Source organism: Leuciscus leuciscus (assembly GCF_965113295.1).
Source record: "Leuciscus leuciscus genome assembly, chromosome: 22".
NCBI lineage: Eukaryota > Metazoa > Chordata > Actinopteri > Cypriniformes > Leuciscidae > Leuciscus > Leuciscus leuciscus.
Window position 1 is genome coordinate 21,871,895 of NC_138746.1, and position 15,579 is coordinate 21,887,473.

The window sequence follows — 15,579 nt, forward strand, 5'->3', positions numbered from 1 at the left end:
TCTCTCTTTAAGAACATTTAGCTTTTTCCCCAAAACACACTGCTATGCTTGTTTCCAGGTTTCCCAAATATGCCCTTCCTTCCTTCCTTCCTTCCTATCCTTTCCTCTCCCTCCAAGTATCTGACAAGTTAATGCTCAAACTGAAAGAATAAAGCTAGCATATGTCTTAAGTACATATATACCTGCCAATTTCAGAGCAGCCCCTAAATCCTTTAACCCCTCAGGAAAAATCCTGCAAGCTCACACTTTAGCATGCAAACCATTAGGAACAACAAAACCGACCTTCATCAAAAGACTACATGCACAAAGGTTGAAAAGAGCTTATGATCCACATCCAAGTTTTCCACAGAAGCAAAAGTATCATTAGCTGGTTTGCAAAATGTTGATGTTGAGCTCTGTTGCACTCTTGTGGGTGAGTTTGGTACTGGTGAGTAGAGGGCTGGAAAGAGAATCATACTGACTTTATAAACACAAAACATATCTGTCGAATAAAAAAAAAAGTCAAAAGTAATAGGTCACCTAAAAATGAAAATACTCTTATTTATTCACGCTCAAGTCATTCGAAATCCCCATAGAAAACAAAAGGAGAAATAATTTATTACAAAGATTATGCAATAAAATGATACTCATAGTGGCCAGGTGTTTAAAAAAAAAAAGGTGAGTAACAACAATTTAAATGTTTCTGTTCTTACAAGTGAACAGTAGCAGTTTCAAGTTGACAAAATATTTAAAATATAATGTGGTTGATTGTGTAAAGAATCATTCTGGGGTGCGTTTCCCAAAAGCATCGTTATTCAATTCAAGTTCAGTTGAATTGTGTTGATAACTACAGAACTTGCGACCTGTGGCTGTGGGAAACGCACCACTGACTGTTTTTAAACACATAACACACAACATCACCAATGATGCTTGTCTTTTTGAGGAATTCATTAGAAGAACCAGCTCAAGAGAGTCATTCGTTTGGACAATTTGTACGACTCACTGCAGCAGTATGACTTGCTTGAGTTTTTTAAAAAAGCATTCCGACTGATTTGACTCGATAGCCCAAGTTCAACAATGATTTTTGAGTATTTTGGATCAATTTATTACAAGAACCAGTTCATGAGTCATTTGTGTGACAGTGAGTGACAGGAAGCACGATTCATTGCTACCACTGCAATTCTGATTCAGTTCAGTTTGTAAACGAATCATTCAGTGTGTGTTTTTCCCAAAGCCAACTATGGTCACCAACACAGTTCAACGGAACTTAAAACCACAGTTGTTTGACGATTCTTTTGGGAGACGCACCACAGATGGGTTTTGTGAACAGATTCAACTGGTTCATTAAAAGATACTCAAAAAAAACTTTAAAGTATGTAAGAACAGTTAACAGAAGCAAAGATCGTGAAAACAAGAAACATTTCTCGATTTCCAACCCCTAATAATGCCCAACGTAAAAAGTGTTTTCACATTTACGCTTTCATCCGCTCACACACGCCACAAAAAAAGCAAATGTGCATTTCATCTTTATCACAAAACAGGTTTAATTTAATATCTCTTTATTTTTTAAAATAATTAAACATTTGTATTTCTCCGACCCTTTTTAACTTTTGTAATTGTTTGATGTCTTGGGCTTTCTAAAGCACAGGTTCAATTCTGACAATGCTCACCACAGCATCAGTCCTCCACAATCCCCCTCTCACTCCCCCCCAATCAGCAACTAAGTAAAAAAAGGAAGAGAGAACAAATTCCACTTGGTCAAAAGAAAAAAACAAAACCAATTCCAGACAAAAAACCTAAACCCAAAACAAATTAGAAGTGAAACCCAAGAAAGAAAGAACGAAAAGATAAATCCCAAGAGGCTGTTCAATCTTTCCTCATCATATACTGGATTCTCCTAAACAAAAAATACGCTAAAGGTTCTACTAGATACAGAGTATCAAAGTACTGCATTCAAATACAGTATACAGGTACTTAACACTGTAAGAAACTCCCTCACACACTCGAATGCAGAATGTGTGTGTGAACGTGCAGTTCCATTTCTCGTGACAAGCTTCTCCGGTTTTGCTGCTGGAATTCTAGACACTACCTCAGATGTGTGTGTGTGTGTGTGTGTGTGTGTGTCTCTCATTCACTGGTACCAGTACCTGACTGGTGCTAAAGAGTCCAAATGAGTGTACCGCATTTGGACAGAAAAAGAACGAAAAGTGGGGGGGAGGGAATGAGCTGGTGTGTATTCATGATTCTGTGTCCACTTCCTCTTCTCTGCTGATTACTGCATAGTGTCCTTTGCGTTCCCTTTGGAGAAGTCTACAATCCAGACCTGCTGCATTTATCCAGATGTTAATGGATAAACAAGGGTCAAAGGTTAGGGGTAGACAAATCTGCTTTCAAATATTCAGGACACTCAGGTGGCGAATGTTGATCCAATTCAGAGAGCGCTGACATGAAGAGGAAAAGAAAAAGGGGGTGAGTATGGGACGTAGAGAGGGGGGCAGGAAGTGAGGAAAGAGAGCGAGAGAATTGGGCTGGTGTTGTTCAGTAAGGATGGGCGAGGTAAGTCAGATTGGTAGGTTGAGATTCTCCGTTTGTTTGATTTTCTTAACAGCAGTCGTTCATTTCAGTCCTACTGTCTATTCAAAGTTCTTCCAACTCCAGTGCGGGTTTCTCTTTTTTTTTCTTTTTCTTTTTTTTTGTTGCTTATTTTTCTTTTTTAACTTACTTTCTAGTCACGTTCTTTTTCGGCATAATATTTTTAAGGGGGAAAAAAAAAGAGGATAAAATAAAGTTATTTACAGTGCTTTTGAAATAATGAGACTGACGAGGTGAATCTACGGTAAAGTAAGTCGCACAAATACAGAAAGAAAAAAAAAAAGTGGCCAACGTTCCGAGCGCGTGGTGGAGGCGTTGGGGAAAAAGCGGTCCAGGAGAGGCGCGTCATTAAGTGGGAATAATTCCATCACTCTGGAGGCTTCTCTTCAACTCCAGATCCTCCAACTTCTTCCACAGTTCTTCTCTCTCCTTCTCTTTCTTCTTCTCTCTGAGGAATGAAAATAACGGTGAGGATTTATGTTTAAGACCACATGCATAAGCAGCACGCAAGCCAAAGAGTAAAGAATCGAAAAAACAGCTCACCTCTGACGATCTGACTTGTAAGTGGACGTGAGTTCATCAAACAAAGTGCTGTTCATTTCCATGAAGGACTTCAGAACATTATAGACTAAAGCTACTATGGCCCTTAAAGTGGAGAAAGAGAAAGAATTAGACCATTTAAAGCACGTGGAAATGGAAGGACAGGACATGTTTACTCCAGCAGATGGCAATATCCAATTAGTGCTGGACAGTGATGTGTTGTGAATATCACATACAGATATACTGAAACTTTACATGGAGTGTACAATACCGTTCAAAAGTTTGGGATCGGTAAGGTTTTTTATGCTCAACATATTACAATTTAAAGTTACAGTTTTTCTATACTTCACTATATTTTAATTATACTATAATTAATTTCTGTGTTGGCAAAGCTACATTTTCAGCAGCCATTACTCCAGTCTTCAGTGTCATATGAAACATTTTTTGAAACAACCAGTCTTTACAGTGACTTATGATGATCAACAATGTATTCTTGCTAAATAAAAGTATTATTTTCTTAAAAAAAAAAAAAAATTCATACTGACCCCAGTAGTGAACAGTAGTATGGAAGCTTGTTTCCGCCACAGATTAAAACATTTAAAAAAATAATTGCGACTTTTTATCTCACAATTGCGACTTTACATCACAAGATATAAAGTCAGAAATGAATTGCGAGATATAAACTCACAATTGCGTGCTAAGTCAGAATTGTGAGAATTAAACAATTTTGACTTTTTTTTTCTCGCAATTGCGACTACCATACAATTCTGACATCTTTTCTAAGAATTGTGATATAACCTCGCAATTGCGAGTTATAAAGTCCAATTCTAAGGAAAAAAAGACTGACGACTCAGTTTTGCGAGTTTATGTCTCACAATTATGACTTTATAACACACAATTGCGACTTTATATCACGCAATTATGACTTTATATCTCCCAATTGCGTGTTATAAAGTCAGAATTGTAGATATAAACTGCAAAAAAAGTTTTCGGGTTTCGAGTTTTTATCTCACAATTCTGACTTTATAACATGCAATTGCGACTTTATATCACGCAATTCTGAGATAAAAAGAATTCAGAATTGGAAGATGCAATTGAGAGAAAAAAAGTCAGAATTGTGAGATAAAAAGTCGCAATTACCTTTTTTATTTTTTATTCTGTGGCGGAAACAAGTATACAGTAGTGAGTATAGCAACTTTAACATAAAAAAAGCTAAATTAACTTCTCCAATAAAGGAACCACATAAGCAATGTCCCAATATCCCAAAAGCAATGTGTGGAAAAATACTTAATTTTTTATTATTTCATTTTAATTTAATTCAATTAACATAATTATTTTATTAATTAAATCGTGTCCTGAGAGAGTTTGGAAATTGAGGAAAATGCAGGGAATATGATTAGGACAAGAGAGGCTCCAATGAACTCTTGAAAGTCTCACAGACTGTTGCTGTTAAATAACATCAGACGAGTGTGGCTTTGACTCACGGGTTCCAGTGTTCTTTGGAGATCCGGTACAGACTTGTGAACATTATGGGAAGAATCACGTTGGAGTTTTCCTCAATCAAACTCATGATGTACTCATTATTCCAGTAGTACAGAGCTCTCTCAGCCACCTGGACACACATAGAAACACCAGGAGTCTAAGCCCATAATACGATGTGGAATTTATTTAGCATCTTGATGCGAGCAATTACTACATGCATTTATAAGCATTTTGATACAAACAACTCCAGAAGAAAACCTGGTAAAATTGTGAGGAGAACTGATCTGTTGTGAAATATCATTATTAAATATCATCATTTATTAAAGAGCTAATTTCTGGCAATATAATTATATTTGGACCAGTTTAATTCAGTCTCGGACAAGAGTGGGTTTGTGCATACCTGAAAATGAGGGCTGGAGACACATCTAGAGATCTGTTTGAAAAGAGGCTCCTGGATCTTCACAAACTGCGTGGGCTCAATCACATCCAGAATCTCCTCCAACTCTCCTAGGTACATGACCTACACACACATCAATGCAGACAATCAGAGCAGTGTATGAAGAAGAATGCATCCTATATCGTCATCAACACTTCCACTGTCCTGAAATCATGACCGATCAACCTCTTGCTGTGAATTAGCTCTATTCAGCTCACCTCTTTCTGACTGCAAGTTTTAGGCCAGAATTTCAGCAGACCTCTGATAACCTGTTAGAAAGAGAGGAAAACATGAGACTGGTTAAATAAATGGACTTAAAAAAAGAGAGATGATCAGTGAAAGGCTTTGTACGTTTACTGCACTTACTGGTTCTGTTAACGCTGGGTCTTTCTCTAGGAACTGTACAATACAATACGCCAGCTGTGAAAACAACAGAGGTTTCATTGACAGGATCAAGACTGCAGGAAGTAAACTCATCTGAATGTTTTAAAACGCATGGGCACTGGTACCTGTGCGTGAAAAAGCGAGAGGCTCCTGACGGTGTGAAGAGGAATCAAAACTTTCACCAAAAACTGTTTGTGCTCGGCCTTCAGCGGCAGAGCGAAGCCATTGATGATGCTGATAGGAGACAAACACAACTTTCACTAACAGAATTCTGATTGGGTAACCCTGAATTTACCCCTACAGTCAGCACAATGCAAAACTCATTTAATCTTCAGGGGTTTTCTGCCAATTTAATCATATTTGAGGGAAATTCCTGAGAAGACTGTGCTATAACCTTTCAGTTCTCAAGTTTGACAAAAGCTGCAGCGGATGTCAAGATCTTTAGTGAATAACAATTTAATTACAGCCTGTTCCTCACAAAAAAGCTTTTGTCTGGCCAAGACTTAGAACAATCACATGAGTATGGACTATTTTTATGGAGCCCCTGGAGACTGTATGCTTTTACTGTATGGAAACTTCTGCTCGTCTTGTGGTTTTACAATAACATGACGGTAAATAAAATACTTTTTATTTTCAGATGAACCATCCCTCTAAGACTTACATGTTTAGGCGATCAAGAATAACTCGTATCTCATGTAAAAGAAAATCCCAGCAGTTAGTTAACTGCAATTATTTAATTATGTGTAGTGACTGAAATTGCATACAATACAATCACAACACTGATTGCATACACAACACATACAAATACTAACCCTATTTAGTATGTCCAATACTACCCCCCATCCAACCCTATCCAAAGTATACAAATACTAACCATAATTGGTGGCACATCCTTATAGATATTATTAACTTGATTCATTTAAATAAATCAATTAAACGTGTAAATGACCATGCATGCAAGGCTAGCATTTAAGAAAACTAACCCATGAAAACCCTAATAATGTCTACTAATTCTAAAAAACAAAAACCCAACAGTACAGCTTTAAGATAAAAGTCAGCATAAAATGGAAATGAACCCTGTCTATTTACTAAATGCATCTTAATGATCTTAAAAAAAGGTTTTGACCATATTTTTTATCAAAATGCCATAACTCAATCTTCTGGGCCCAGTTGTTCAAAAGTATTCGGATCGGATTTCGGCTTGAAAAATGGGTTATTCAAAAGACAAAAAGGATTCTGAAATCAGATTAGATCACAAAATCCAATCTTGTTTTGTTCAAGTTTGTGTTGTTCAAAACGTTTTAGTAAGATTGGGATATCTTTGATTAAAAAAAAACAGGATTCTGTTTAAATAACAAGTACACATTAGGCTACCTATTAAGCTTTTCAGTATACAGTAAGGTAAAAAACACAATTTTGGCACTATAAAATAATCCTCAAAACAGATGTCATTATCAAAAATAATATATTTCATTGTAGGTGTTTTTTTTAATCACTAAAACAATTGCATCCCTTATTGAATATTTATTAGCTTGTTTTTGTTGTGGGTCACATGAGGGGCTATGGAAACTCTGAAAGGAAAAATATGAGATGGAAGAAAACAATTATTTTAATGCTTTAGTGTTCTCTTGCAAATGTTTTGCGTTCCCACAAGAAACTCTGCAAAGGACTCAAGTTTTGAGAGTGAATGCAGAGTTTCTTGGGGGAACGCAAAAGCATTAAAAATAAAAAAAATTCACCCATGTCATATATTTTGCCCCAACATCCGCAACATGCCTCCGTAGGGGTCTGATTGTTTAAAGAAAATGTAAAATGGACGGGAATGTTTGTTTATGTTGTATTCTTTCTCTTTGTGAAATGTGTTTGAAGCACTGCTAATCTAGATTTGGTAATCTGAAAAATTGTGCATCTGGATCAGCATGATCCAATCCTATCTTGCTTTGAAAAACCAGCGCAAAAATAAGATGGATTACTTGATCCTGGAAAGCAAAACATGGGATTTCCAAATCTAGATAAATCTGATCCAGATTAAACTTTTTAAACAACTGGGCCGAGGTAATACATCATACTTCTCTCTGGTATGCCAGATTTCTCCAATCATTTGCTTAAATCCTGCCCCTCTCTTACAATAGAGGGTATGCATTGATGTCACTTTCCCGCCAGAACACGGGGGGAAAGTGTATATATACCCATGAATGAATACCCATTTATATATATGTATATAAAGAAATATATAAAACATCATATAGTCCAGCTCTAAAACTTGAATAGCTTTTTGTCAGTGTTTATTTAAAAATATCCAATTATGCAGAATATACGATGGTAAATATTTAATTGATGAGTTGTCAATACAATATATAGGGTATGATTTTACCCCAAAATTCAGCATAATGACACAAAACTATAACCGCAAATCCACCTTTCGCTGCCTGGAGTCCAGATGTTTCAGATGTCCAAATATACCTAAGATTTCTTGTCAATTCTATTTATACAGTCAATCTCAAAGCTCTTTCCCGTTTTAGTTGTGTTTTGTGTTCACGTGGCATTCACGCTGAAAACCAATGCTGCCGCTCAGTCTTTTTGCCACTCAGTGGGCGTAACCGTAGTCTCTCCGGTCGACGGTGACGTCACGCAGACACACACATAACCTCTATTGACTGCAAGCTTGCATTCCAATCTGCCTCCAGCCAATTAACAACTGATGGATAGACGGATAGCCTTACATGGTTTCTTTTTCAATAGTCCATTTAACGATACAGAAGAAATGATCTGTAACTACTTTTACATTGTGACTGAAAAAGTACCAAAAAAGTACAACTCACCTGCCCAAAATCTCCAACAATTCTGCGACTCCATTGAAGTGCTCAGTTTCATAAACAAAACTATGAATGAGAGAGACAGAGATGAATGGTTGCGCTTCATTCCTACATGTGCAAATATAATGTAAATTGTCATATTAGATCCCTCACCGTAGAAAAATATTATTAATTTGTTTTCGTATAAAAGCTCTCAGTCCCAGGAATTTTCCGTAGATTCTGTGTAAGACTGTCTTCAGGTAATCTCTCTCCCGTGGGTCCTCACTGTCGAACAACTCCAGCAGCTGACAGGACAACAGATGGACAAAAAAAAATTATGAACAAATGTTACTGAGAAAAAAGGAATTGAGGAGATTTTTTTTAAAAGAACATCCTCACCTGTAAGACAAATTTCTGGTCTATGTACTTTTTGGCAATGCTGGGTTGAAACTCCTGACTCTCCAAAAAGCGAATGAAGAACTCATACACCAGCTGAGAAGAGAAAAGAGAGAGAGAGTTTGTGTTATTTGGGGGAGTTCTTTGAACTCAGCATGCATGCAGAGAAACGCAGAAAAAATGAAAAGGTCAAAGGTTATGGTTCGACTGAGGTCACACAGTCACAGCACACACTGCTACTGCCACCAGTGGTCTTTGCCATTATAAGAGGTTGGAAGAAAAAAAGGACAAGGAGCAAATCTGGGAATGTGACTTTCAATATTGGAATTTTTTTCCAGACGAGGAAGCAGGGATTAATAACAATATGAAAGAGAAAAGTTTTACCAGGAAGATTCTCCTTGAGATATGCATCTCATTTCTAAAGGAGTCCTGGAAGCATACAGTGAGTACACACACACACACACACAGAGGGTCAGAGTGTGTGTACAAACCCTCGAAAATACACACAGACAAACATGCTGAAATAAATAAAACAGACAGGAGCTCTACACAAGGAGAAAGGGACCAAAGTACACAACAATATTCTCAAGAACCTCCACCGCATAGAAACACACACACACACACCCACCTGTAAATGTGGCCACGAGGCCTCTAGAGTGGGTTCATCCTCCTCTGGGTCAAACTCATTACTGTCACTGGGCGGAAGAGTTCGGAATATATTATAGGACACCTGAGAAAGAGAGAGATGTAACATAAACATAAGACATGGAAAAACTTAACTCAAAGGTGCATTTGTGTAATATTTAGGAAGATCTGTTGACAGAAATGCAATATCATATACATAACTATGTTTTGAGTGGTGTATAGAGACCTTACATAATGAACCGTTATGTTTTTATTAGAATGAGCCATTTCTATCTACATTTACACTGAAATAGCCATTTTGCGCAGACATGTTTCTACAGTAGCCCTGAAAGTACAAACCATGTTGTTCTTCGTGCAAAGAAGCTAGCTAAAGTCAGCGAATAAAACACTGACACAATGATGAACAAGTAACAATAATATTCGCAATAACATATTGTTTTACTGAATAATTAAGTAAACCTAATTTCTTCATTTATCTTTGTAAAAACATCACTGCTTAACTGGCTACTCTCTGCTGTCTCAGACGATGACATCTTTTCCTGTCGGCCACCGTAACTTCTGTTGATTGCAATTCGCAACCTCACTCACCACTGCCGCTAAAAATTACACAGTGCAACTTTAAAGGTTTTTTTTAACCTATTTTACCTATTACACAAAATTCACATTTACATGGTGTTAGAACATAAATGTGTGTTGGCAGTGTGTATACTAACACAACCACCCTATAGTGATAAAAATCCACCCTGTGCTTTTTTTTTTTTAAATCCCCATAAATCATAAGCACTGTTTCAGAACAAGCTGTTTTCAGATTCGGGGCAATGTGACGTAGATTTGCACAAGCCCTACCACTACCACGATGTCCCACTGTTGACGGACACGGAAGTTTTAGCGTAGACCCGCCCCGAGAGAGCTAAACACAGTCCGCCATTGTTTCGACACCGGAGCAGCAAATTCAAATTGTGCTCTCGCGAGAACTCTGGATTTCCAGGATAGCTGTAGACAAGAATATCTCCTAAAGTGATTGAGGTGTTTTGTTGTTGGATGTAAGAATGAACATAGCAGTCTTCATTCACTCCCGTTGTTACTCGAGGATGGATCAGTACCAACTGTTCGTGACCCAACTTATAGTCTCCGGAGCGATAGGCCTAACGTTACTGATCACGGCAGTAATGAAAGTGAGCGCGCACTTTATGACAGCTCATCGAGTCGTTTTACGGATATAAGGTTTACCAGTTTATTTAGCACCCACTGAAAAGGTGTGTATATATTTGTTTACTGTTAAGCCTGGAACACACCAAGCCGATATAGCGCTGATGAAAGCCGACTGTGTTGTCGCCTCGCGTCGGGTTAAAAAGCTGCACTTGAACACACCGAGAGAACTACTGCCGACTGTTAGCTAGAATGCGTGTTCTGCGCCTGCGTGTAAATGAGACAACTGTCTATTTCTGCAGATATATTCGTCTATATTCGTCATTCAAAAAGGGAAACCGACATTGACGGCTGCAGATACACAAACCGTAATCAAAGCAGTGCGTGCCTCCTAAACACTTTCTTTATTCCACTCCTCTCGTGTTAATATTGAAATATTCGCCAAGGAACACTCAGGTAAGATGACGTAACATTAGAACAGCCTTCTATCTGTACCGTTTTGACTTTGCTCGCTGTTTTGCTATTATTCTCGTGCACTGACTCGTTCACTAAGCTGAACAGCCAATCCAAGTTCACTCTTTCACCGACGGCCCGACGCCGATTCAACATGTCGAATCGGCCGAAAAAAAAGCCGACAAGGACCAATTTCAGCCGACGGTGCACTGAGTCACACTGAGTCGGGCGACGCACAAAGGTGTGGTGTGTTCCAGGCTTTAGTTGTAATGAGTGTTTTGTGTACTTCGCTATGTATGTTGATGATAATGAAAGGGAGAGAGAGAGAGAGTTTATGAATAAGATTTTAATGCACACTTCTTATACTGTGTTTATTCAGCTCTTACTGTGATTTTCTGGAGTAAAACTGACGCTTCATCTTTTGTGTGATGTACAATAAACTTCATTAAACTCATCAGTATATTTTTGGCCATCATTCGGACACGGTCCGTTACAACAGGCTTGTACTAATAGTGGATAAAAGCAAGATGAAAAATAAAGTTATAACCGTAATTAAACTAGACTATATCTGTTCTATTTCTATACAGCATATATTCTCTGGCTCTGTGGGCATTATTGTCCGACTCTAGGGCGAAATGAACACTGCTACTGAGAGTTTCTGTTCAGATACTATCAGATGAGATTGTTCTGGCTCTGAGCGCGAGCTCGTGAGGCTCCGCCCTCTGGGCCGGCAGCAGCAGCTCATTTGCATTTAAAGGGACACACACTAAAACGGTGCGTTTTTCTGAGCCCCAAAAAAGTGACAATTTAAACATGCTGAAAAAAAATTATCTGTTGGGTATTTTGAGCTAAAACTTCACATACACACTCTGGGGACATCAGAGACTTATTTTACATCTTGTGAAAAGGGGCATAAAATAGGTACCCTTTAATTTGATTAAAACTTCTTAATCAAATATTACAGACCATTCAATGAATGCCTATTTCACACAAAAAGACAAGCTTTCTTAAAATCTCACAGCTCCAATCAAATTGGCTTTGTGCAACTTCTGGGAATCAGTGTGCACAGGTTTGTGATGTATTAGTCAACCTGGTGTGAGTGTGTGCCTGTATTTTTCTGTGTTATATATATTTTATCAGTCAACTATAATTCAAAGGTTATAATGTTGTATAATGTCTTAAAAATAATCCTAATTCACAGCTTTTGAACAGATGAAAAATTCTGAGAAATTTCATGTCTTATGAACAAATTCTGCTGCATGCCAGTCTATTATTGTGGTATCACTGACTTCAGATTTACACTACCGTTCAAAAGTTTGGGGTCAGTAAGATTTTTTTTCAAAGAAATTAATACTTTTATTCAGCAAGTATGCATTAAATGGATTAAACATGGCAAAAACTTTTTTTTTTTAAGTCTATTTTAAATAAATGTTGTTCTTTTGAACTTTGTTCATGAAAGAATCCTGAAAAAAGTTGCAGTAGTGCAACTGTTTTCAACATCGAAGAAGAAGAAGAAGAAGTTGTTAAAGTCATTTTAAATATTTTAACAATATTACTGTTCAGTAATTTTGACCAAATCAATGCAGTGAGCACAAAGTTTAAAATCATCTTCCAAAAAAATCTTACCAACCCCAAACTTTTGAGAGGTAGTAATCCTGTACATAAACAAGAGCAAACCAGACGGCTCATTCCTAAATGAGCAGCCAGAACAAGTTTCAACTGACCAGATTTCATGTCCATTGTCAAAAGTCTGACTTTGACTGATTATTGAAATCCAAATTCAGATTATACCATTTAGGTAAATGTATGAATCCTGTCCACAGATAGATGATGCATGTTCAGGTGACTTTTTCACTCACCATTTTGACGACCTCTGGGTAGGCCTGTTCTGTGAGGTATCCTCGGCTGACTGTGACATAATCGACGAGCTCATTGAGGGTTGAGCGCTTGTATTCTTTCATCTTCAGGTCTGAGAGAGTGTCCATGAAATCAAAGACAGCACAACACTGCTGAAGTTTCTTCAGGAACAACTCCGGCTGCTCCTGAGCAGAGACGTCTGCGCGCAAACAAACACACACACATGAGAAACATGAAAAAAAGGTTCAAAAATGCCCTGCTGAAACTTCTCTTCGCGATAAAAGGTTAGGGTGTCCTTCCATAGAAACACCACCTGACTCGGATAATGCCTGAGAGAAAAGCTAATAAGGGGAATCGTTTTAGTGTGCAAACTTATTAAACACATGCCAGACAAGACAAAAGATCCCATTTCTATTTAATGAATAGAGGAAAAGATTTGAGGATGTGAGGATTACACCAGGTCAGTCATCAGACGTCACAATAGGCAGTTTTCCATTATCCAAGAACTGAAAAGGACTCAGATATGTAAACTAATCAGTGAGCAGAAAAGGAAGGGTGAGAAGCCTAAACTTCCCAGGGTTCAAAACCAATTTGCTGACATAACCGCACACATGATGGCAGAACGCTGATTTAGAAGCACTTCAGTGCTGTGGTTTGAGAATTGGACCCACTAGTTTGGTTGGGTTAGTTGGGTCAGTACCACCTGACAGATAGCATTTGAACCATCACCATCATTTAGAAATGACAATAAAAACACCCCATGAAATTGGTGGATGAGCAGTTTCCCTCACTGAGATGATGTATTTCCTACAGAACATTGAGTTCTCTTGCGTACTTGAATGGACAAAAACACACAAAATGATGCAAATTCCAGTTTTGTTGAGTATCCTCGTAAGCACAGCCTTAAATGAGTTAAAAATAGTTCAATGACCGCAAAGAATTGTGTGTGTCGGATCCGCGTCATGTCAAAGTGACAGCAGCTTAATAAACCTGCTGCTGTCTGTGATAAGTGTTAATAAAATAACAATAAAATCTGAGAAAATCACTCACTGCTCTTGACTGAATAACTTTTGTAGCTTTAATAAGGATTAATCTATATTTAATTTATAATTTATGCAGTGAAGACTGTGAAGTGTTTGATTACTTTATTCAATTTCTGTATATTTCCAGTTAGACCTCCTTAATCTTAAAGCACTGTCACATGGGTAAAAAACTGCATTTTAGCTGGGCAGGTAAAAATTTGAACCGTACCACCTGAAAATAAAATAATAAAAACTTAGCGTTGAGCCCTGATATATTAAAGGCACAGCTAAATGTGACATTTATTACAATGGGCTTACAGTATGTGAAGATTGTTTTAAATTCTCTTAAATTAAATGTTACTTTTTTAAATCCAATAAATGTTCAAATCGATAGCTTTCAATTATACTATAATGTTGAATGGCTATAATTAATGGCTAAAATTGAGAAAGAAAAACTACTTGTAATAGAGACATCAGTATTGGTATCAGTGATACTGGCCTTCATTCATAGTGCTTAGTAAAAAGATGCCAACAAACAAATATTTAAAATATAGACTACTGTATGTTGTTTCTACATCATTTTGGACATTAAATGTGAAAGTATTCTAACAAAAATATATTAAAAACTTTAATGTAAGGGCGGTTAATCGTGATTAAATACAGAAAAATGTTTGCTCGCCAGATTGGACGTTTTTTGGGTTCCGCGAAAATGAAAAGACTTTTTTCCGATCAAAAGGGGGCAAAACCACCAACCTGTTCACTCACCTCATTATACATTATCCTGCAGATTTAGCCACTGTACAAAAAAAAAGTTTTTTTTAATCAAAGTTTTACATATAACTAATAGTTACATATAGTTCCAATATATATATATACACACTCACCTAAAGGATTATTAGGAACACCATACTAATACTGTGTTTGACCCCCTTTCGCCTTCAGAACTGCCTTAATTCTACGTGGCATTGATTCAACAAGGTGCTGAAAGCATTCTTTAGAAATGTTGGTCCATTTTGATAGGATAGCATCTTGCAGTTGATGGAGATTTGTGGGATGCACATCCAGGGCACGAGGCTCCCGTTCCACCACATCCCAAAGATGGTAACTGGTAACTGTGGGGGCCATTTTAGTACAGTGAACTCATTGTCATGTTCAAGAAACCAATTTGAAATGATTCGAGCTTTGTGACATGGTGCATTATCCTGCTGGAAGTAGCCATCAGAGGATGGGTACATGGTGGTCATAAAGGGATGGACATGGTCAGAAACAATGCTCAGGTAGGCCGTGGCATTTAAACGATGCCCAATTGGCACTAAGGGGCCTAAAGTGTGCCAAGAAAACATCCCCCACACCATTACACCACCACCACCAGCCTGCACAGTGGTAACAAGGCATGATGGATCCATGTTATCATTCTGTTTACGCCAAATTCTGACTCTACCATCTGAATGTCTCAACAGAAATCGAGACTCATCAGACCAGGCAACATTTTTCCAGTCTTCAACTGTCCAATTTTGGTGAGCTCGTGCAAATTGTAGCCTCTTTTTCCTATTTGTAGTGGAGATGAGTGGGACCCGGTGGGGTCTTCTGCTGTTGTAGCCCATCCGCCTCAAGGTTGTGCGTGTTGTGGCTTCACAAATGCTTTGCTGCATACCTCGGTTGTAACGAGTGGTTATTTCAGTCAAAGTTGCTCTTCTATCAGCTTGAATCAGTCGGCCCATTCTCCTCTGACCTCTAGCATCAACAAGGCATTTTCGCCCACAGGACTGCCGCATACTGGATGTTTTTCCCTTTTCACACCATTCTTTGTAAACCCTAGAAATGGTTGTGCGTGAAAATCCCAGTAACT

General features: G+C 37.8%; 1 protein-coding gene across 1 annotated transcript; it reads right to left on the bottom strand.

Moving 5' to 3' along the window:
• Positions 1-515: 515 nt before the first annotated feature.
• On the bottom strand, positions 516-13,618 carry ppp2r5eb (protein phosphatase 2, regulatory subunit B', epsilon isoform b). Its single transcript, XM_082154211.1, has 12 exons — positions 12,711-13,618; positions 9,233-9,334; positions 8,608-8,700; positions 8,383-8,513; positions 8,236-8,295; positions 5,539-5,647; positions 5,396-5,449; positions 5,248-5,298; positions 4,994-5,113; positions 4,596-4,723; positions 3,115-3,216; positions 516-3,019 (listed from the first exon to the last, which is right to left on the bottom strand). The coding sequence occupies exons 1-12, from the start codon at positions 12,834-12,836 to the stop codon at positions 2,920-2,922; spliced, it is 1,176 nt and encodes a 391-aa protein (XP_082010337.1). The 5' UTR covers positions 12,837-13,618; the 3' UTR covers positions 516-2,919.
• Between the last annotated feature and the right edge of the window lie 1,961 nt (positions 13,619-15,579).

What these genes read in the sequence shown, in the direction of transcription:
- ppp2r5eb (XM_082154211.1), bottom strand. Translation starts at nt 12,836, where the DNA reads ATGGACACTCTCTCAGACCTGAAGATGAAAGAATACAAGCGCTCAACC. An exon ending in ACCAGAAATTTGTCTTACAG is followed by an intron (nt 8,514 to 8,607) that starts GTGAGGATGTTC and finishes TTGTCCTGTCAG; the next exon opens with CTGCTGGAGTTGTTCGACAG. An exon ending in ATTAATAATATTTTTCTACG is followed by an intron (nt 8,296 to 8,382) that starts GTGAGGGATCTA and finishes TCTCATTCATAG; the next exon opens with TTTTGTTTATGAAACTGAGC.